The sequence below is a fragment of the Python bivittatus genome, unplaced genomic scaffold, assembly GCF_059951505.1.
Source record: "Python bivittatus isolate LINGU-HERP-01145 unplaced genomic scaffold, Pbiv_v1 ctg000840_np1212, whole genome shotgun sequence".
NCBI lineage: Eukaryota > Metazoa > Chordata > Lepidosauria > Squamata > Pythonidae > Python > Python bivittatus.
Window position 1 is genome coordinate 45,980,237 of NW_028277113.1, and position 23,961 is coordinate 46,004,197.

At 37.0% G+C, this 23,961-nt stretch overlaps 1 protein-coding gene across 1 annotated transcript in view; it reads left to right on the top strand.

Annotated features, from left to right (window-relative positions):
- The window catches only part of RAB2A (RAB2A, member RAS oncogene family), a 42,379-nt gene extending 18,879 nt beyond the window's left edge, over positions 1 to 23,500 (top strand). Inside the window, exons 3-8 of the mRNA XM_007425827.4 lie at positions 2,467 to 2,534; positions 6,194 to 6,276; positions 8,109 to 8,201; positions 9,089 to 9,200; positions 16,306 to 16,374; positions 23,213 to 23,500. Coding sequence (XP_007425889.1) covers positions 2,467 to 2,534; positions 6,194 to 6,276; positions 8,109 to 8,201; positions 9,089 to 9,200; positions 16,306 to 16,374; positions 23,213 to 23,308 — 521 coding nt within the window. The 3' untranslated portion in view covers positions 23,309 to 23,500. The remainder of the gene's footprint in view (positions 1 to 2,466; positions 2,535 to 6,193; positions 6,277 to 8,108; positions 8,202 to 9,088; positions 9,201 to 16,305; positions 16,375 to 23,212) is intronic.
- Positions 23,501 to 23,961: the final 461 nt, after the last annotated feature.

A 23,961-nucleotide genomic window follows, 5' to 3' on the forward strand; every position in this document is an offset into this window, starting at 1 on the left:
AGGGAGGGCACAGGGAATACTCCAATCAAAAAGAGAGCAGTGTGTGACACCAGCCAATCAAGGAGAGGTGCACAAGAACTCCCCAACTCTGCTGCTTGTTTATCCATGGGGGAGCAGCTGGCAGATATGTGTTTGAGTTGGGCATTGCAGAGAAGAAAGACGACTGTGAAATCTCTGCACCAGCCCTGCACCCTCTTTTGTGTTTTGTATCTTTCCTTGTTCCCTCTAGTAAAAGCTCAGTCTTTCCTTTGCAAATATCAACTAGGAAAAGCACGCAAAGGTTGAGCAGTGAAGGCTGGGAAAGTGTTTATTTGTGGTGGATTTGTGGTGTAGACTTATTCCTGCTCCTCATTCAGATGAACACACTAACTAAAAATCACACCTATACCTTGTTGCTTACTTTGCCCATTCCAGAAAGCCTCATGAGCAGCCAGGAGCTTTGTAAGAACAAAGGAATCCCCCAGCTCATGCAGCAGAGGCAGCACTAGTGGCCACAGGGGGTGGGGCATGGGCATAGGCTTTTAAGCTTGGATTCAGGTGGGGGGCCACCCGCTACCTTGGCTAGCCATGCTTGTGGCTCAGGTACCCATCTGCCACGACCAGGGTCCTGAAGGGCCACTGGCCCCAGACACCATACAAGAAGAGCCTGGCTGCTTAGGTATCCCAGCACCAGCAGCACATATGGCAGTGCCTGGGTGCCTTTGTGAATGGGCATCCCCAGAGGGCCGTTTTCCAGAAGCTCATGTCCCTCCACTCCCTCCAATTCTACTGCCATCCCAAATAACGCCTCCCACACAGCCTCCACCTTTGCCTGGGGAGTTGCTGCCGGCTCTCCTGCCTCTCCTGATGATGGAGAGCACCACACCTCTCAGTCGCGCTGCCTCCTCCCTGGCTGGGCCTGGCAAGCTGCCTTCTGCAGGCAAGTTTCCGCCTCCCTGCCGCACTTATTCTGTGCATCCCAGGGCTGCACCCTTGCCCAGTTCCTGGATCTCGGGCCAGCAGCAGGAGGAAGAAGACACAAAGGTTAACTGTGGCATTGGGGGGCGGGGTTGGCAGGGATAGGAACAGAGTGCAGGGCAGCCAAAAGGGCAGAGATGGGGGGAAGACGGGTGGGGAAAGTTGAAGCGCCTGTACGGTTGTTAGTGTGGGTGTGCTGCCAAGCGCCCAAATTTTGATCATATGAGCGCAGGAGTCCTGCAACTGCCGTAACTTTGGGGACCAGTCATAAGTCCATTTTTTTCAGCACCTTCATAACTTTGAATGGTCACTGAACAAATGGTCCTAAGTCAAGGACTACCTGTAGAACGCAGCCAGTTTCTAAAACATTTTCCAAAAATGAAACACCGGTTTAAAATAGTATGAATTATGTCTCTTTTAAATGTGTAGATATAATACAGTGAATCTGTACCATTTCTTTTCTTGTGTACTTAATAGCAATGAATTATTTGTAAGTAACTTAAAAAGAAAAAAAAGGCACACAGTGTACCGTATGGATTTCTTTTATATATTTTCTATTTATTGCCTATTTTGACAAAGAAAATCATATCTTGTGAGGATTATTCTTGTTTTTCCTACTTCAGTTCAAATGCAGGCAACATTTTCATTTGTTTCTGGCATTAAAAATTTTTTCTCTAGTTCTTGAACTGGCAGAAAAGTATGCCAACATAAATTGTGCTGTCACAGTGAATGAGCCCTATTTTGCCTCAGTGTTGATGCTGGCTGTTGCTCACAATTAGTGAATTCCCCTGGCTGCATTTCCCCTTTCAGGAGAGGAGTGGAAAGAGGCACCTGCCAACAAAATAATAAAAGTAGTAGGAATTGTGGCCATGCATAAGATCTGACAAGAGTTTCAGAATGAGCCAATTAGGCATTATGCAGAGAGATCCCTTTGTAGAAGCCAGGTATCCTTCCTGTCCTGTAGTCTAGCCCCAAAATGTCATGGTAGACAGTGGTGACTTTCTGGAGGGGAGGGGGCATACGTGCTGCAGCTTCAGGCAGCAAATTGGAACTGGACAGATCCCAGCCCCTGTCCATGTCATCACTAACATCATCCGTGAGGCATGTTCAATCATTTGCACAGCAAACTAAAAGCTAAAATGAATTTAAGTTGCCTCTGCAGTAGGCTGCAGAGGTAAAGGCAAGGTCATAAGGATATGTCCTTTAGAAATGATTAGTAAGGCATCCTCATGCTACAGTAGTGGGATTGAGTATGAGCCATCTGAGTGCTGGAAACTTCTATACAATGTCTGGCATGAACAGAAAGTTAATAAATCTGTAGCAAATAGTATAAAGAAGAAAAGCAACTGGAGAACATTATTGTAGTGCTTTTTGCAATTAGACTGATGTAGGTCCTAATTTCATTTTCTTCTTTCATATTTTTGTGTATTCTTTTTCTGTTTGGTTTTTTAATATAGTTAATAAAAATTAAGAAATGATGGGTTTCATTGACTTTATTTCATTACTCAGGTGTAGAATTTGGTGCTCGAATGATAACCATTGATGGGAAACAGATAAAACTTCAGATATGGGATACGGTAAGTAAAATAAAATTTTTCTGTACAAAAATTGTTTAGACAAGTTCAGATTGTTATTAAAATAATAGAAGCTACCAAAAATGAAATAAAGAAAGATCAGGGCAACTATGATCTTCCAGGTCAGCAAACCTCTTCCTAGATTTTGCATTTGTTTAAGCCTGGAAACATGAATCAACAGCTTTTACCAGGATATAGAGTGACTTCATTTTATTACTTTGAGTTATTTATGTTGTTAGCTTGCTACTTCTAGGCTCTGAAAAGAGTAGAGAGATAAATGTTCAGTTTTTCTCTTGTCCACTTCTGTTCTGTATTTAGCATGTTTTATTTTAGGGACTGTAATAATTTAAACATACTTACTGAAATGAAGGGCTTTTAAGCAGCTGCATTATGGAATTAGCTTATTCAGTAGTATTGCCTCATTTACTTAAATGCAGTTGGCAAACAAGTGTATCATTCATTTTAAAACAATGCTTTAAAAAACTGTTTTGCATTTCTACTCCATTCTGATTTTTTTTTTTAAAATAAACACATAATGGTCAGCTTACAGCCACAAAAAGGAGCAGAAAAAGTGTTTGTGTGTTGCTTTCTGCTCCTAATGACAAGAAACTGGCAATTTGCAGCAGGACATTGGGAGGAGCATGGAAGTCTTGTTGCTTCCTGTTTCCTCCAAATAACTCTGCTTAGAATTGCTGGAAGGGAAGACAGGACCAAGCCTTACGTTTCCCTTCAGCTATCAAGGTTTGGAGTAGCAAGGTCGTTATGTTGTAAAAGTCGACAAGGGTCAGAATTCCCAATAATATTGGAAGACTATTTCCAATCAGAATCAAATTGTAATTTTTGCAATACAATCTATAGAGGGATGTGAGGGGTAATAAAAAAGATCCAGTAACCAGGTAAAGGCTACAGGTTGTCCATTGCTGTAGTGAAAACCTACTAAAACTATAACATATCACATTTATTAAAGTATCTTCTATATTAAGTACTGTACATATTAGAGGAGTAATTCAGTTTCTGCTAGTTTCACAATTTCTAGTAATATATAAATAGGATTTAACTTTTTTTGTATGTTTTCTGTTATCATCTAACATAGCTTGCCCTTGTACCAGATCCATTTAGCAACTGTTTGAAGTTACGACAGCATTGAAAAAAGTGACTTGCAGTCAGTCCTTGTACTTAGAAGTGTTGCAATGTCCCCATAGTAATGTGATAAAAATTGGCGCTTGGGAACCTGCATGTACTTACAACGGTTGCAGCATCCTGGGGTCACATGATCGCCATTTGCAACCTTTCCAGCCGGCTTCTGACAGGCAAAATCAATAGGGAAATACATGATTCACTTAACGACAGCAGTGATTCCCTTAATGGCCACCACAAAAATTGTCATAAAATTGAATGTGCTCATGTGATGCCTCACTTAATGACCACATTGCTTAACAAATTTTCTGGTCCCTATTGTGGTCATAAGTTGAGGACTATCTGTAATTAGGAATAAGGATGTGCATAATGTTTTGTTTTAATCCATGTTGTGTGCTGAGGTCTATGCAACTCAATTTCAAGTCCAAAACTGCTGTGGTGGGTGCAAAATGGGCTGCTATTAGTATCTTGAAAATGTTTCAAGCTTGAAACAAAGCTGTTCTGAGCTCAAAATATTCTGTTTTGACTTGAAACATTTCCAAAGTCCTTGAAACAGACCATTTTGCATTAACGAAATAGTTTCATCAAAGGTTCACACTCAAAATGGATTGAAATGAAACACAATTTTCACAGCCCTAACGTAAGAATACCTCCTTTTATCTTCTGATGACCAGCATTTAGTCACCTGAGTTTATTTTCAAATGGAATTATCTTTTATCTTATTCAAACGCAAGCAGTTATTTTTATTCTGTCTTACAGTCTACAAAATCAGCCTTGTTTTTTCCTTATTTGCTGATCTGTTGATTAGTATTTTTGTGCACTCCTCTGGCCTTGTCCATTTGTCTGCTTACTGATCTTGACCTTTTTTTGGTTGTCCTAGTCACTTCTCTCTGACCTAATTTTATATATATCTTCAATGGGAATGTCTCTTCTTTGCAGAATCAGTTAATTTGGGCTGGTTGTATGATTACAAATATATGGTGATGGCTCTATGAAGCCAGTCAAGATTACAGCATTATTCCTGTCCTAAGTCTTATAACTTAGAACAGCAAGTCTTACAACAGTAAGTCTTACAACTAGAACAGCAGTTCAGAGAAGTGCAATAAACTGCAACATAGAGATGATCTGGGTATAAATCATGAAATTTACTTTATATATAATCATTTGCTTCTGACATAGCATATTTTATGTATGTAAATATCTTCATATCAGCATCTGTCAGAGCTGTAGGTAGGCCTAATACAAGGTTTCCATAATATAGACCAATTGCCTGAAATTGCATAACAGAGCTTATGAAGTAACTGCCTTGCTCTGATTAGCCTGACATATCACAAGCTATGTAGATTTGGCATATTTAATGTCCAACTGATTGCTAAATGTCCATAATTTATTTTCACTATAATTTGTCCAGACATGATAGCAAAGCCTGCAAATATTTTTCTACAGATGATGTTAGAAATATATTTTCTTCTCTATGTTCTTTACATCACCATATGATTTAGTATTGCTAACAGACAAGAAGCAGTTTTCTGTTAGTTGTTTATTAAAGCCATTGATATTTATGTGGATTCTGTTCATTTTTCATTGCTGTATTTACAGTTTTTAAATTTCATATGGGCTAACCATCTATTACATATTTCGCATTGCTGTGTCCAAACTGTACTGATAATTAGTTTGTGTGGACCTCTGGATCATTTATTCAAAAGATCAACTTACAAGTTTGGGATTTTCTCTTTTAAATAGAACAGATTTGGACTGAACTCTGTTCAAAAGGCCAGAGGATTTTTGGAAAAATTTAAAGGAGGGAAAAGGGCACACCAGCCATTTTGTACGTTTTCTGTGCTTGCCATTCTAGCAGTGAAGACATTTTTTAAAATATATTCTCTGGATAAGCTTTGTTTCAGAAGTACAGGATATTGTTTAAATGATAACAGACTTATATAAAACCAAATTGAAAACTGTTGTTTTTCATAATAAAATGATGGGAAAAGGAACTCCATCTGAAGATTGTTGAAATCTGGCTGCAGTTTATGATATAATGGATAAAATCTGCATCCTTGGCCTTCATACAACTTTTACTCCAGCAGATGGTGGGCGTAAAGATGTCATTCATCATTTATTTACAATGGGCTTTATTTATTCTAGTGTCAACAGCTGCCCCAGGGAGGGAGTTATTGAATTCAAATGTGAAGCACTGGGCTATTTGCTTCCTTTCAAATTTGTCTTCAGAGCTTAGTTGCTAGGAGTCCATTCTGTACTCTAATAATGATTCATGTATTGTGAAGCCATTCAGTAAATTGGGTTGTCAGGGATTGCCAAAAAAGGTTTAGAGGTCTTGTTCTTGATTTTTCCCCCTAATGGTGCTGTAGATTTTTTTTTAATATGTAAGTCGTCTTCACTAGAAATAGTGACTTTTCTTTTTGTTTCCAATCTCAGTAAAATAAATTCCATAGCATAAGTAAGCAATCTGTTATTTTTCACACATGAGAAATAAGAAAAAAACTGTTGCTCTTGTTTTACTACAGGCTGGGCAGGAGTCCTTCCGTTCCATCACAAGGTCATACTACAGAGGGGCAGCAGGTGCTTTACTAGTGTATGACATTACAAGGTGAGAATTTTGCAGATTAGTGTAATTTAGACTCTTGTAATAGTCTTTTATGACATATTTCGGTATCTCAAAAATATCTAACATTAAAATACTAGCTGGAAGAGAAGAGAAACTTAAGTATATGGTTCTTCATGTATAGTTTGGTGTACAACACATTTTTATTTCAGTATCATAAAGACTAAAGACAGAACCTTTAAAAACAAACAAACAAACCCAGAGATCATTGGTATAGGTAGTCCTCGATTTACAACCACAATTGGGACTGGAATTTCCATCGCTAAGTGATGCGGTCATAAAGTGAGATGTCACATGACTGCATTGCTTAGCGACCACAGTCCCAGCAATTCCTGTTGCCATCGTTAAGTGAATTTTACTGGTTGTTAGCTGAGTACTCATCACAATCCAAGCCATTCTGAGCTTGGTCCCTCCCAGCCCTGAGTCTCAGTAAGATAAGGAACTTCCTCCAGCTCCCCCCACCTGCTTATCTCCCCCCCCATCTCTGCCCTTTTGGCCTCCCTGCTTGCCATGCCCCAGGAAGCCACAACCACCCCAGCCCAATCACCCTTGCCACCCTGCACTCCAAGACCCCTGCCACCTTGCGCTTTGCTGCCCCAGCTGACTTTCACTGCCATTTTTTGCTCCTGCTGCCTGGCCTGGCTGCTGGGCCATATGGGGCACTCCAGCCCCTTGCTTTGTGCTTTTTTTTTTCTTTTTCACTGTGTGAAGCCAGCCCCATACGGCCCAGCAGCCAGGCCAGGCACGCCTCATCAGCAGTGGGAGCAAGAAGACAGCAGCAAAGGTCAACTGGGGCAGTGGAGCCCAGGGTGGCAGGTCCAGAAGGGCATAGATGAGAGGGAGATATGTGGGTGGAGGGAGTTGCAGTGCCCTTGTGATCATAAGTGTGGGCAGACTGCCAAGCATCCGAATTTTGATCATGTTACCGCAGGGGTCCTGCAATAGCAGTAACTTCAGGCACGGGTTGTAAGTCCCTTCATTCAGCACCATCATAACTTTGAACGGTTGCTGAACTAATGGTCGTAAGTCGAAGACTATGTGTATAAAGTGTGTTGGGTTAATCTCATACGAGTTCCTGCTTTATTTAAATTTCATTGATATCAGTGGATCTATTTTAAACTTTATTAAGCTTGGATCCTATCTGTTGTCAAAATACATTCAAGTAAGTAGGACTGAATGTGCATAATCATGTTGAGTTTTAGAAATAACATTTAATGTGACTACTAAGGTGAATCTTTAACTGTGTAGTATATCTTCTGTGCAGCCAATGAAGCTCATAATTTGAGGCCAGCTTTCACAATGTTAAACTACTATATTCTTAAGTATTTAGACTTTTCTATAGTGGGATTACATTGTTTCCCCAACCAGATGAGTGCTATGTATTTACTAGTTAAAGATTACATTATATATGGTTTTATATGTTTAAATTATATAGTGAATTACTTTTCTATCTGGATTAGATTAGGCTTTAAGATCAAATTCTGCTGAGAGATTTTATGTTCAGATTATAGAGCACCAGAACAAAAAAAATTTTAAATATTGATTCTTGTACCTTTACCATATTCTAAATATGTTTGTGCTGATTCTACTTCTATTATTTGGTTGCATATTGTATACATTCAAAGTGTAAGGACTTTTTAAGAAGGGTGAATGGTGTTTGGTTTTTCCCAGATTGTTTTATTAATTAATTTTGGTTTGAAAGTCTATTAGAATTGGTATCAGTTATGTGGAATATGAACTCTAAATGTTAAAAAGTAACTTTTTGAGGTATTTTGTTAGGTGTATTGGACCTCATTTACATTTTGGTTTCTTTTCAGGAGGGATACTTTCAACCATTTGACAACATGGTTAGAAGATGCTCGCCAGCACTCTAATTCTAATATGGTTATTATGCTAATTGGAAATAAAAGGTATTTTTTCTCTGAAATGGCACATATTGGAATAGCTGCAGTTCTATAGCCAGATGGATAAGTTGCAAAAAGTACGGAACAAAAACACCTGAAGTTTTAACCCATTAGTTTAATGATATCCATTAATAATATAAGTGGCACAATATGACAGGGAGCAGAGATTTCCATAATGGTGATTTTAGCCTTATTTCAAATATTAGGTAAGCAGTGTTTGTTGTAGCTAAATCATTTTCTTAAACTTTGCTGATGAGGAAAATTCTACACAGTATACTTAATGTAAATGTAAAGAGCCAAAGTGTAAAAAGTAGTGAGTGAGGCTAAGATAAAAACTAAATCTGATTTAATTTCACTTATGTTTAACTCAGCTAAATATAGCCATGCCAAATGTGTATTTAATCATTTTCCATTAAAATTAGAATTTGGTAACCACCTCTGAAGGATATGGAAGACTCACTTAAAGCTTTGGGCCCCATGTGGCTTTTAGGTTGTATACCTGTCATTATGATGAGTCATTATATACATTAGTAGGCACTTATAGACAGGATTTGTTTTTATTTATTATTGCTACTTGTATCTCATATAGCAAAGACAGCTGTTTGGAAATAGTTAGCTAAAATATTGAACAGCCATTAGTTTGTTTGAAGAGGCATGCTTTCTATTAAGCATCCGTGCTGGCAATTCTTTAGGCAGAAATCTTTCAAACTTTCCAACTTGGAGTTTGTAATCAACAGTAGTGAATGCATTGCAGTTTAATAAGTCTGGACTTCAGATAAAGTAATACTACTTGGGATAAGACAATCTGGCATAATTGTAATCTTACCTTAAATAAACATATATAACTAAGCAATTCTGATCTTTTTCAGTCCATAATTATTTGTTTTTCTTAGTGATTTAGAGTCTAGAAGAGAAGTGAAAAAAGAAGAAGGTGAAGCATTTGCAAGAGAGCATGGCCTTATCTTTATGGAGACATCTGCCAAAACTGCTTCCAATGTAGAAGAGGTAATTTGGAGTATTTATAAAGATTATATACCTGATAGTGATTTTTAGGTGAGAACTAAGTGTAGAAATATATCTTTGAAATAAAGAATAAAAACTTTTCCTGAAGTACTGAACAGATCAGGATCCCTTTAAAGGCCATAAGATGAAATGAAGCATTTTATCAAGATTGTAAGGATGTGTAGCTGTTGGCCACGTGTCCCAACCCTTTCACTGGTACCTTAATGCCTACTTAACCCAAATGTGTATTTTTCTGGGATCACATAGCTAATTTGTGAACGGACCAAAAAGAGTGTGATTTCTTTAAGGAGCCATTGACAAGTATAGTGAGCATGGCCATGCCAAATTCAAAGCACCTTTCCTACTTTGGACCTGAATAGCTATATATCCCTAATAGAATGGAATCTGTTAGTTGAACAGATCTCCCCTACCACTTCAGCTCTTATGCTGTCAAGTGTTCCAAGGGTAGGGAGAGGGTTTGAATGTCAGCTGAAAAGCCCTGCCCTTTCTACTGCACCTTAGAAAAAATGCCAATTGACAAGTGAGAGTGACTTTTTTTGGGGGGGGGGCATTTAGTTTGTTATGGAACCCCATCAAGTTCTCACAGAGCCATAGGGTTCCTCAGAACAGTTTGAAAAACACTGCCTTCAGTTTTTTCTCAGAGAAGGTAGAATAAATACTGGTGATTAAAAAGGAGACCCAAAGAGGTATATTCAAACAAATGGAAAAACCAGCAGTCAAACTACAAAAGCTGTTTTTTTCCCTTAATTAGATGGCAGATTGAATCAAACTTTTATTGAGTTGTATTTCACTGAGGAGTGGAGGAATGATTTTCAATAGAGTCTCCAATGTAATCACAAGTTGCATTAAGATTCCATTGATCTTTTTATTACAAAAGACTTTGATCAAAACTGGATGGCCAAGGCAGCAGGCAGACATTGAGATTCGAGTAGTGTTCAGGTCAGCAGCAAATAATCATTTGTAAATAAAGAAACCATTGTGTGCCACTTAATCTTATTTTAAATACCCAAAGAAGGGAGAAAAATGGATGTCACGTTGGATTCTCATATACAATCCCATTTTTTTCTCCCATAAGACATAGTAAAACAGTCTTGGCCCAAACATTTTTGTGGGGTGGGAGAGAATAAATAGTGCTAGGAAGATGCATGAACTGACCGGTGGGATATGCCAGACTGGGAACTCTAATGTGAGGAAAGGAGTGACATGTGCTGATCTTGCCCTACTTATCTGTCTGAATTTTGTTTCATTGAAAACCAGGAATAACCAAAGACTTCCACAGTTAGGTTCTGCTGAGTGGTGTCTGATACAAAACAGTTTGGCAGAACCCCAAACAAAATGGTTTGTTCTGGTTTTGAAACAAAATATTTTTCCTGTTTCATGCATATCCCTGTCATCACCTGTTGCAACAGAAACCTTTGCTAAATTTTTCTCTTCCACTGTTGTAACGTCATCTTTGTTCTTGTTCTCTTATTTTCCATTATTACAGGTTTTTAGTCCTTATGAAATTAATTCATTTTTCATCCAAAGAGACTTTAGTACTCAAAAATTGTTTTAATATGATTGTCATATATTTTAAGTACTTTAAAGTAGATGATGGCATGAAAGAATTATTTATGCAAGTGTAAGTACTTCAGAAATATCCATCCAAGACCTGCAATCCAGCAGTAGTGATTTCTTAAATATAAGATTTCTGTATGTATAAAATGTGTCTAAAACTGGGTTTGTTTTAGAGAATTAGAACTGGCTATTTAGCCTATTTTGCTTTGTAAACCAGGAAAATCTGCCCACAGTTTGATTTAAAATGTTGGCTGCATTTTTTTAGGTTTTGATGCAAACTACTGCTTGTTAACTGAAACTTTTTTTTTCTTTTAAAAATCTATTAAGTTTTTTTGTTATTTTACAATTGATTTGGTACTATAAATCTCATCAACAAAATACTGCCACCAGATGGCAGCATGTTATATAAAGAAAAACTTGAAGAATCTGAATTTTTCAGTATCATGCAGAGGGATTTTTAAAAACTTAATTGTATCCTAAATTATATCTCTGTTTATTTCCCCAACTTTGCAAGCTTATTGTTTTGTTGGTTGTAAGATGCCCAGAGTTGTTTTTAAGATGGGCAGCTATGTAAATGTTCTAAATAAATACATAAAATGCAGCAGGCATTGTCTTTAAAAATGAGGCAAATATTATTCCCACATTAGAATCAGTAAAGTTCACATATTTTGAATTATTGATCAAGTACTGCAATTTCAAAGTTGTTTGAACTAAGACACACTGATATAATCATCAATATACAATTCTGTTTTGAATTAAAAGAGTTATTTAGTCCATGTTGACTGGTACATAATCTTGCTGTAAAGGGATCAGAGTCTTTCTCAGCCTATGTGCTGAGATCTTTACACTGGGAGATGCTGAGATTGAATGCATGGAAACCATTTATTGTTATTATGAACCTATATTTGTTCATGAAATCTTGGCATTATTTCTTGTTAGAATACTTTGTAGTCAAGTGTCTCAAATAGTATTGGAATTAAGCCTGAAATACATAAATCCTTTGGATTAAAAAGCAATTAGATATCAAAACCCATGTTGATACAGACTAGTAAAATAAAAATTATATTCCCTGTTGAGCACTTGCAATTATAGCTTGCTTCATAAACTTTATAACACTTTATATCCTACAGTTCTTGCTGGGGTAACTCATGAAAGCTAGCAATATCTTTGCCATGAATGTCAATTATGGTTTGCATGATAAACCTATTTAAAGGAAAAGATATTTGAAGGAACATAACTCTTTAATAGGACTATTTCTCACTGTATTGACCAAAGCATATACTGTACTTACTTAAATAAAATAAACATATAGTATATTCCAGTGTTTTGATTCAGAGCTCTGAAGATTTAGGAACCTCAAAGTTGGCTCTCTGCAAACAAAAAGGATCAGTATCTAGCACACACTCCTTGTTGTGTAGGCCAATTCCTCTTTCTCCATGCAACTTACATTTCACCTGTTCTAGAAGGTCCTCAGAACAGAAGGGAGGGGAGAATCTCACGATCATCCAATTCATAGATATATATCCAACCAAATATTTATGCAGATAATTTTCCTGCTACAGAAGAATATAGAAAATCCCCATGTTAGCAGGGTGTCAAACAAACCATGCTAGATCATCGATTCTTTGTCTTCAGTGTATTTTTTAATAAACATCTAATTAATGCTGTGTATATGTGTGTGTGCTTGGATATAAAGCCTCACTGAGCAAAATAAAACAATCTTGATACTATAGAATGAGTTATCAAGATCAATTAAGGTTGAAGAATAATAAAAATAACTTGTGAAGTATTCATACAAATTATAATATAGCCTTCAGTAGTAAATATTTAATATTTATTGGTATGACACACCATAAGAGAACTTTAAAACCATAGTTGGTTCTGTTCTGTTTTCGAATATAGGAAATCTCTTAAGAGATTGCAGCTATGAGAAAATCTAAAGTTTGGACTGTAGTTCTAAATTATTTGAACATTTATGCCCTCACAATAATTAATTTAATTATTGTAAAACTACCACTTTTTAAATATTGAGAACATTTATTTTTGTGGACCACAGATCAGTTCAGAGTTGGCAGATAACTCATTTCTGAGCTCTAGCGCATGTCTGAAAACTCTCACTTCCTACATGCCTTGTGAAGTTGTAGTGATTAATTCTTCTCATTATTTTGCTGCAAATTTTCATGACCCTCTGTGATGATTCGATCATCCACTTACAGTTTATGCATATTCATATCTTTCTACTCATGGCTGCAATTATTTGAGTCTCCTTCACTGGCTGTAGTATGCACTTGGTGCAGTAATTGAGCTGCAGTAGATTGATTACTCTTGGGAGCTGTAAGGCCTTTAAAGGTGAAAACATACCAGTCCTGTTAATTAGGAAACAAAGCTCTGGTGGCAAGTTCAGCAGTCAAATGCTTCTGCTGTAGAAATTAGGAAAGTTATGATTTGTTCTCCTCCATGAAGCCTGTTTACTTTTTAGTATTTAAATTAGATTTGCAATCAGGTATGGCAAACTTGAATATATGATAGCAGAATTTAGTGACTATAAAAAGTTGGTAGGACAGGGCTTGATTTACAATATTGGCTATCTCTGTGACTGCAGAACAGTCTTATACATCATGTTGTATTAAGTTCTTACTTAATATAGGAACTGAATTATTTTATGTGTCAAATATTACTTGCCTTATATGTTAGAATATATAATAATTTGATATATTTTCTGCACAAAATATTTATGTATTTTATGTACACTTTAAAGCATACAGTGCCAATATTCTCTTGTATGAAAGATTATTAGTTTATATTTGAATAGTTTTCTTAAAGAGGGAAGAATAAGCACTTATATGGTGATGTGAATGTAGTGCTCTGAAGGAATAAATATAAGCAAAATGCCCCAATCAACTTCATATGAATTTATTTACTTAATATATATACATACATGCACACAGAGACAACCAATATTTATAGTATATCCATTTGTTTGCCTAATACTGGATTTCCAGATGAAAGCATCCAAATACTGGATCTGCATCAAAGAGCATGCTCTTATTTTAGCATTACCATATTTTGGAAATGTATTCAGGCAAGCAGGGAAAAATTGTCCCTTTCCCACAACTAGTCTGTCTTTCCCTGTTGTGCTACAAAGGAATAGGTAGTTGGTGACATGAAAGATGTCTGCTTGAGATCCTGCAGAGCTGCTGCCAAGTCATATCATAATAGGCTAGACGGTCAAACAATCTGACTTGGTATAAGGTACAGCAGCATTTTTTTAACCCTGCATTGTTCTAATAATCCGTCCATCATCTCCTCCTCACACACATGTATTTATATTGCAGAATCTCTCTTTTTCCTCTCTCCCTCCCCAACTGGTGTCTCAATATTATGCATTCTGGAAGCGTTCCTTGTTTTGTAAATAAGTACCATGGTTCATAAGAAAATTGCCCCATCTAACAGTACAGGTAGTCCTCGTTTAGCAACTGCACTTGGGACCGGCAACTTGGTCATTAAGCGAAGCAGTCGCTAAGTGAAAAAATCACGTGACCACAACTGTGCTTAGGATTTTACTTCAGATTTCCTTTGCTCTACAGCATCAGAAGGATACTACCCCAAACAGCAGGGAAGGTTTCCGGAACTTGACTCATGAGGAAGCTGGATAAAAGGCAAATCTTATATAGCCCTTTTTCTCCACTCCCCTGCTCTTTGGAATGCTCACCCCAGTGCTGGGATAATTAGCAAGAAGAGAATTAATGTTTGTATTTACATTCAGTGGAGAGGAAGGGATTACACAAGAGCAAGCAGACATATAATGGGGAATACATATTGAAACAAATGCACTAGCACTGGCTGTTTGCCTAGGGCCTTGCAGCAAGCTGCTTAGGAGGCAAAAGCCTTTAGTGTGAAACTGATTAGGGTCTTGTCAGTTTCAGGCAGCAGCTGCCAGCCAGCCTGAGAGTTCTAATCAACTAATTAAGTTCACAGAGCTGAGCTTGTTAATTTAGGACTTTTTAGGTACGAGCTGCACTGTGGAGAAAAGCAGCTCAGGAAAAGATAGCTTGTTTAGGCAATCTGTGGGGAAGGGGGGAGAATAAGTCAGGCACAGGACAACAGGTACTGACCGACTGCAATGGTGAACCAATGACTGAAAGAGAGATGCTGTGAAGGTCATAAATGAGAGTTTTGGTCGCAAAGTTACTTTTTCATCACTGTCATAACTGCTAAAGTCCAAGGCAGTCACTAAAGGAGGACTACCTGTATGTTCTTATGGTGACTAATCAGGTTGCTATCAGTCTGTCTAGCTAGCTAACTAAAATGTGTGTGCTGTCTTTCAAAACTATGTATTATTAAAACATGAATGCAGTACTACTTTTCCACTGTGTTTCCCAGACTGATATTTAAGAAGAAGCTTACTTTAGATCCTGGAAGTAATATTTGGATATCATGACTACAGTAGTAGCCATTGAATGCTTTATCTTTCAGTAATTTATTGATATCCTTTAAAAAAATTTTCAAGGCCACATCCTTTGCTTACCTTTTTTCGAAGTTAGAGAGACCCAACTGTATCCTGTGCTCTAACATTTTGATAAGATTAGCTGCTGTTTCTACATTTTTTCCAAGTCTACTATATCCTTATTAGCTGTGGTGATTAAAAGAATACACATTATTCAAAGTGTGGTTATCAGATAAAGTTATATAAACATTAGGGCTATGCAGTGCTTCAGATTTAGTTCCAGAAAGATATTTCAAAGCAGAGAGGGTTGTGAATGAAGCACTTGCCTGAACCTCTTTAAAGCAGCCACATCTTTTTCCAGAATTGTGTGGCAGTGATATGTTAAGGAAGGGATGAATAATAGATTTTAAGTTTAAATCTGAAGGAAATGTTATATTTTAGACTGCATTGGTATGAGACATGTCTGGTAATTGTTTCAACCAAGAGTTCTGAATGCAATAGTTGTCTTTTAATTAAATTAAATAAATTTAATTAATAATAAGGACCCTTCAGATTATATACATGCTGTTTAGATTCAGCTTTTTCAAACAAATAGATCAGAGTATACTATCAGCCCATATTAAACAGACTTAAACAGCTGTAAATAATAAGTAAATAAATCTACAAAATTGCACAAAGAGGGGAAGGTTAAAATTCTTAGAGAAAGACTAAATTACAGATATAATAGTAATTATTTTAGTGCTTTCTGTTTTGCTTTCTGTTGTGCTTTTTTCAAAAGTATTCCTTTAAACCCAGGTTAACATTAACCCCTTTAATGTTATATATTAACATGAGATAAAGACCGTAACCATTTAATACGCAGTCAGTGAATTCAAGCTCGATGGAATGCCAGCATTAGTGTAGAATTCATAAAGAAGCAAGGATAGGCAATCTGTTACTCTGTATTTGGGGAAAACTGCTCTGAATATAGACACTATTTTTGGCAAACACATAATAAGCCATTGAAGAAGTAAATGAAACAATTGGATTAATGCTGCATCCGTATTTTGTATTTATCTCAAACTTCTCAATTTACTTTTTCAGGCATTTATTAACACAGCAAAGGAAATCTATGAAAAAATACAGGAAGGAGTCTTTGACATTAATAATGAGGTAAGTTTTCCAAATATTAGCATGCAGCCTGTGAGTGCATTTAGGAAAAATAGACGTGCAAGAGAGAAAAGCAATTATATGTATTTCTTAGATTAAGACACATTTTACTCTGGGCTGAGTACAATCAATGGAAAATACACTGGAGTTCCTAGTTTTTAAAACTGTAGTTTTATGTAGTTGTCATGCCTATCCTGAAGGATTTCTCTTCTGAAAAACAGAAAATCAGGTCCAGAAAGCATCTACAGAATTCAGGTTTCAATAGAACAGGGTGTCAAGCCAAGCAGTGTTGCTTAGAATATAGTAGCTGATCTTGATGGACACAATGAATTCCCCCAGATTTCATAGTTATCTCCTGAGATGAAAGCCTAGAGATGCAGTATCCCCTTGCAATAGGATTCACAGGATCAGGGACACTTTCACAGATTCATAAACACAAAGAGCTATGACAACATTGGAATTTCTGAGGTTCACCATATGGAAAGAGTGCCTTTCCAGCTAATCTACACTGCAGGCAAACACCACTTTGGACCTTTTCTTCAGCCCGCCTTCCTTGCAGTGATCTGAATTCTCCTACCATGATTTTGGATTCCCCCAAATGTTTGCTTGTATAATTCCTGTGGATTCATTTCTGCTTTCCTAATCTTGACCCCTGAGACTGAAAATGTCTCTCTTCCTGTGGTTCTAAGACCCTGAATTCTGTTTGGTTAAACAATTCCACCAACTTCATGAAGGTTTCCAAACAGGAGAATGAATTTTTGTAGGCTCAGCTGCTACAGTTATATGCTCCTTAAAATTTATTGACTGATGATGCTTAATTGGCTTAGATGGAAGGTCTCCCCATATTTCAGGCCCTGTTAAGGTGTTCCCATCAGTGATAGACAAAGAGTGGCACCCTTCAGAAGGATTTCTAATATCAGTTATTGCCCTGCAGAACTAGCACATTTGGGGTTCCTGCCTTTAGCTAAAAGAGTTCAGCACATGATAGACCATAAGGGAAAGTCCTCTTGGTCTGCAGTTTACCATACAGATCTGTAGAAGGGCTCCTGTAAAAACAAAAGCCTTGACTACTAATATAATAGATACTAATTTTGCTAGGGTCCATCATATCTCCACAGGTTTCATAGGAAATGTGTCACAGAAAGAGACTACAGATTTTGACTACTAGTTTCTGATTCTACTGTTCAGGAAACCAGGCCTCAACTCCCAGCTATAGGGAAAAGATTCAGTTATATCTGGCTGTGGTGCCCACTTTCTCCATGATCATAGTTGAAACTCCATGACCGCTGCTTTGTATCATTTGCTAGTCAGGTGGTTTTCCATTCCTCCCATTATCAGCAACACTGCCAGTCAAGAGGGACATACTGTTGAATACCCAGGATGAAGGGTCCTAAAGTTACTAGCTTGCCAGAAAATGCAGGATTTTCCACAGCATGTTTGGAAAGCAAGGAGCTGACCACTTCCTACCTCAGGATTTGTATGACTGTACCATGTTTCTGGTTCCTGGGAAATTTTTCTGGTAGGACAAATTTACTTCTTGTGTAAGCCCAATTTGGTGGTGTTAAAATGCTTCCTCAACAAAAATCTGAACAGAGGCTTTATCCACTGCCCTAGCTCCCACTCCCAGATACTTCAGTTTATAGAACACTCAGTGGAATTATTATTCAGAAATGGTATCTGTTGCTCTTTATTTTTTTTTTAAAGTCAAAGGTCAAAGTTTTTTACTAAGATGAGCAACTGAGAAATATCTTAATTTATTCTTGTTATCAAGACTATAAGCAGCTTGATCAGGCATTTTTATAGCATTTTTAGAAAACATTGTTTCCCAAACTTGAGAAATATGAACTAGACCTGCTATCAATCCATTTACTAGACATTGCATTTCATCATCTGAAACCTAGGACCCTAGCAAAGTAGAAGCTATTTTTGTTTCACAGGGATTTTGATGCAGTAAAGGTGTGGAATGACTGTTAAGCTTTGCCAGTTATTATTGACATTTCAGTCTTGAATTGTCTGAGCTGGTAGTGCCAATCTCTGGTTTACTTTGATCTCAGATGACATTGTCATTGGGATGAAGTCATTACAAAGAGTTTCTAACAATTGAAACAGACTTTTATGGTGGAGACTGATGCCTCAGATCCCTACAGTCTTTTGGTGAGTGGCAAACATTATACCCCAGTGCCTGCAAATTGAAAAAGCTCAACTGCTCTGAATAGAACGGTATTATTTAATGAAATAAGCTCTGTGCCATCAAAAAAGCTTTTGAAACATGGTGACATGTTCTGAAGTGGGGGTCAACACCTGACCCATTAGAACACTTAATGGTCTACATCCCAACCATCCACAGCAAACAGTCTGATGCCCTATCCTGTATGTAAGGTGCACAGAAAATGGCATGTTTATTTACATCCTGGACCTGGAGAATTTTGAAGCAACTTAAGATTCTGATGGATAGGAATGGTCTCTGTAACAATTTAATCTTTACATTACAGGCCATCTGCAGAAACAAAATGGTACTAGGTAGCATTATTATCAAAGACTCGGAGATGTTATGCTACTGGTCTTGACTACCTTTTGCTGTGTTCCATTCAAGAGAAGGCACTGTAGCTTTGCAGTGATAGCTGCCCAGCAAAACATTCTGGATTATTTAAAGCTTTTCACTTGGTGTTGAGGGAGTTCTGATGGTTTCAAGTGTGTTGTAGCCTGTGTTTATTGATGACTTGCTACCTTTTTGTTACTTCCTAGAATTCACCATGGTCTTGTCACTCTATCTATGGAACATTAAAGACTTACTCCCATTGGAGATGGGCTCCATTTTAATTATAGATTGATTAACCAAAATAGCTTATTTCATGTCCTGTTCTGGATTCCAATTGGCAAAAAAACTACTTGTCTGTTTATTTCTTAGGTCTTCCTAGACTTCCAGAGCACCTAATTTTAAAATTGCTGCTTACAAATAATGGTCCATTTTTGGCAACTGCTACAATTGATACTATTCCCATTTTTTTTCACTCTCGTTCTTGTCCTCATCTTCAGTCCCTGAAGCTAATCTAGCTTTACAATAACTCTTCATCATATTCTCAAAGATTAATTGGAACAAGCAAGGAAGCTATAAATGATTTGCAAAGCACTGTCTTCAGGAGTCTTTGGGGAATGAGTTTTGGTTTCAGTTGAGTTATTGTCCTCTCAGCAGCTACCAAGGAAACCTGATATATCAGGGTGTTTGTTACTGTAACTGAGATGAACCCAGTTGTATTCCTGCTTTACATTTACGTTGCTTATATCTGAATTTCCAGCTAATGTCAATGCCATCTCACCCTGCTGTTTGTTGTAGATGGGGATGAGGAATTTGAAGTCGCATATATCTTGGAATCATCAAACTGTTAAAATGGAGTTCAGCATCTGATTCACTGGAAGGGGTACTGGCCAGAATATTAGTTCTGGGATGATGCAGACTCCATTGCACACCCTGGAATTTGTCCATTTCCATTTATGCATAACTGGATTGGATTCTGGGGTTTCCTGAGGAGTGGAGCATTATCATAACTTTCTTGGAGGATTTCTCCTCCTCTTGAGTTTCTCCTGGATCCCAAAGAGAGAATGCTTCTGAGAGTGCAGGTTCAGAGAATACAGGACAGTGCAATAAAGTGCCCCCTTGCTACAGAGGCTTTGTAGGATTAGGGACACTCAGATTCATAAACTGTTCGCACCTATGATAGTATAGAAGTTGCCATTGCTCAGGGGATATATTGTTTTTCTAACTCATGAGAACTATAAACAGTTGATATTTTGGCCCTGCTACCTAGCCCTCCTGCCTTGATGTGAACTTAGATTCTTGGACGTTCTGAAATTTCGTACTTCAGTCTCAGACTGCTCTGGATATCTGCCTGTGTAATCTCTTTGGTTTAGTGGCCAGATTTGTTTTGTTTTCCTGGCTTTTCAACCTCTGGCTCTGAAAATGGCTCTCTTCTAAGAATTAATTTTGTTTAGCTATACAGTTCCTGAACAGTGTCTTTTGACAGCCTTCAGTGGTAAAACAGGATAGTATTGTACAGTAATTGAAATGAATTATAAAGTGACTTTCTTTGTCCATGAATAAACATTAATTCATCCAAAGAGAAACATTAAGTTGTAGTTACTTTTTCTTAAGGCAGTAATATCTTTTAGGGATCACTTTTACTTGTCTGTATGGGTACCCAGTTGTAATTTGTCTGTTTAATACTATTTAAAGTAAGATTTTAAATTGAAATCTTACCAGCATTAGAAGTCATGATGAAACTTGATGGGATTTATTTTCAAATAAATATAGATTGGAATGCATTGTTAATGTCTATATAAGATAATAAGAATATACACCAGCCTTGTCCAGATGCTTTAATGAATGAATGTTGCATTGATGCATGCTGTGTTCTCTAAAAGACATACCATAACATCTCATAATTTACTTCTATAATTGCAAATGTCAGATTGCCATGGGCTAGATATACCATGGACTGTGGTGTTTCATGTATAGCTCTGTGGTCAGATTGGACTTAGCTGATTGATTAGGTGCTGGAGTTCAAGGAACCACAGAATTTGTCTTATACACCTAAGCTTTTGAACATAGGTTTTGAGAACGCCACATCTTGTCCCACGCTGTAACTTTTGAAATGGAAGGTAGTTCAAAAAACAGCTTCTTGTATGGCATGGAAAGTTGCTACTTAAAACAAAACAAAACAAAAAGTCAAAACCTGAATGTACCTGAAGTATTTCTTTAGCAGTTTTAACTGCTTTTTTTAAAGTACAGTTTTTAAAAATCTTTTTTGTAATCCCTGAAGTACTAGGGATTTTGTCTTTAGGGCAGAGGGTATATCCTATTAGTTCTACACATTAAATGAAATAATAAGTAAGATGGCACAGTTTCCTGTTTTCCCTTTGTTGTGAAACAGAATGTGAGGCTTAATTGTTAAGGCAAAAAATTTAGTAAGATGTGACTTTCACCTAGTCTGTAGTTAGTTATTATTTTCATTATTTATTTGTTAGATTTATATCCCACCTTTGGTTCAGGAACTCATAGTGCTCCTTCCTCCTATTTTTCTCCACATCATCTCTGTGAGGCAGATGGGGTAAGAGAGAGAGACTGGTCCAAAATCACCAAGTGAGCTTTTGTGGTAGATGTTGGACTGGAATCTGGGTCTCCCCACTGACAGTCTAACGTCTATTGTACATCTTGTTAAAGTTTTATGTTTTCACAAGGTAGCTTATCAGTTTTCCATGGTGATTATTTCTTTGAATATGCCCATACTTTGAAAGGGGACTTACAAAATATGAAGCTGAAACAAAACTAATAAATACTTGTGAACATATATATTAATAACTGAAGCTCATAGCATATTTTGTCTATTAATTAACATTTTGTAGAGGATGGTGTACAACCATTTGGCACATGAAAGAAGCTCCTCATAAGAATCCATCACAGTTGGACAGCTATAACAAATTTGAATGAATGAATAGATAGATAGATAGATAGATAGATAGATAGATAGATAGATAGATAGATAGATAGATAGAACTGTGCCTGTTTATGAAGGCTTCAGGGTATGGTAATTCAAGGCCCAGACATTTCTTCTTATCAGGAATGCCAGTGTGCCCAATAAAAGTAAAGCTTCCTTGAGTACTCACTAGAATGATGGGTATAGCTCAAGTTGAATGAATAAGTTAAAATGTGAAGGGAATTTTACAATATTCACTCTAGAGTGTCTCTATTTATAAATTGTTTTGTTTATTCATTCCCCAGATTTCCCTTAATAACTCTATACCAGATGTTCCTTAGCTTATAGTTGATAGCATGTATATTAGACAGCAATCATGGCTTTTGAAAAAGTATGCTTGTTGTATCTGTCAAGTTTCATATAGCATCTGACTGCTTTACTATGCCTTATGAAGATTTGATTACAATATGCTGTCAGGAACCAACAGTGCATGCTATTTACTTGGCTCAGTGCCAGCCCTGGCTACTAGATTCCTCAAAAAGTTGCTACCAACCCAGAGGGGGCAAAACCAATGAGCCATAGGGCATGCTTTTTATTAAAGAGGAGTCAAAGAGCGAAAGAAACCACATCAGCTGCTGTCAATACTAAGCTAGTGCCAGAAACCCCAAGGCTACTACTGTTGCAGAACAACTGCCAAGCACTATAAATCTGAGATTTACTGTGACACAAAGTTTCCTTAAGAGCTTAATTTCTGAAGCTACTGTATTACTTTTCTTAAAGTGCTGTATTTTAGGTAAAATCCACTTGAGGGAGTGAGGGTTAAGATATAAGTGTGAGTTTGATGAATGAAAGAACTACTCTCTGTGTGGTTCTTGGCAACTTGCCACGTCTTTGGGGATCATAGAAATTATTGATGACACAGAACACTTGTATGCCCTTAGCCTGTACAGCTGACTCAACATAGAAAGAAATGCAGTCAGAAGAAGGAAATATTTTGCTGTGTGAGAGCAATGGAACTAAGAACTTTGTTTTGATGTGAATAAGAATAGAAATATTAAGGAATTCTGAGTATGAAACAATTTGAAACTGATTTGTGTGTAAATGTGTATATTATATGAATTTATAAGAGCAATGGCAGACTATTGTGTTTTGGTACTGAAATTATTAAAAAAAAAGTAATATAAGTAATTCTGCATTTCATTCCTTTAATTACTGTCAGTGTTTTTGTGATTTTTTTTTTTTAACTACAGCTTACTTAACATGAAAACAAGAGAACAATTTACTTGTTCATAAATCAGAAATGGATTGTTTTCAAATGTTGTAGCCTGTGGCAATGTTTCAAATTAATGTACATTCAACTTTTATTTCAGGCAAATGGCATTAAAATTGGCCCTCAGCATGCCGCTACTAATGCAACGCTTGCAGGAAATCAAGGAGGACAACAAGCTGGTGGAGGCTGCTGTTGAACCTATTTTTACTTCTTAGCTGCCTGATGGGGCCTACTAACTTTCATCCTCCCCTCTCTCCACTCAATTTCAACTATGACATGAAATTATTGTAAGATGGCATCATGTTGCAGAAGACTTTATTCTTCAAATCTTGTACAACTTTGAATAAATGGTTAATGTTCACTTAAAATACAGGTTTTGGAGATTGTATTCATATCTATATTTCCATTTGATTTTGAAGTCCATTGTTGTGATTATTTTTGTCAAATATTGTCTTGTGCCCTTGACTACGAACTGTATTAAACACTACAAAGTCATCTGAGTACTTTATTCAGTTTGTGTAGTTAGGTGGCCCAGCTACTGTGGTTACCTAACATTTACTATTGTAGAACTGTCCTCAATTTTGTCCATTTTCAGCTCTGAAAAAAAAAAGAGGGATTCTTAATTCTGTATTTATCATTTACTTTCTGTATATATAGTTTAACAACCTGCTTGGGTGTATTTGCCAAGCTATAATTCTTTAATGCATTTGCATAAATTCAATACATTTAGAGCTTGGAAGTGCAAAGCATTATTAGAAATTGCTTAGATATTGAATTTTAAACTTTATTGATATGTTAGCATGTTTGTTGTCTTGTCATTCTAGAGTCCCCACCTCCCAAAAAATGCTT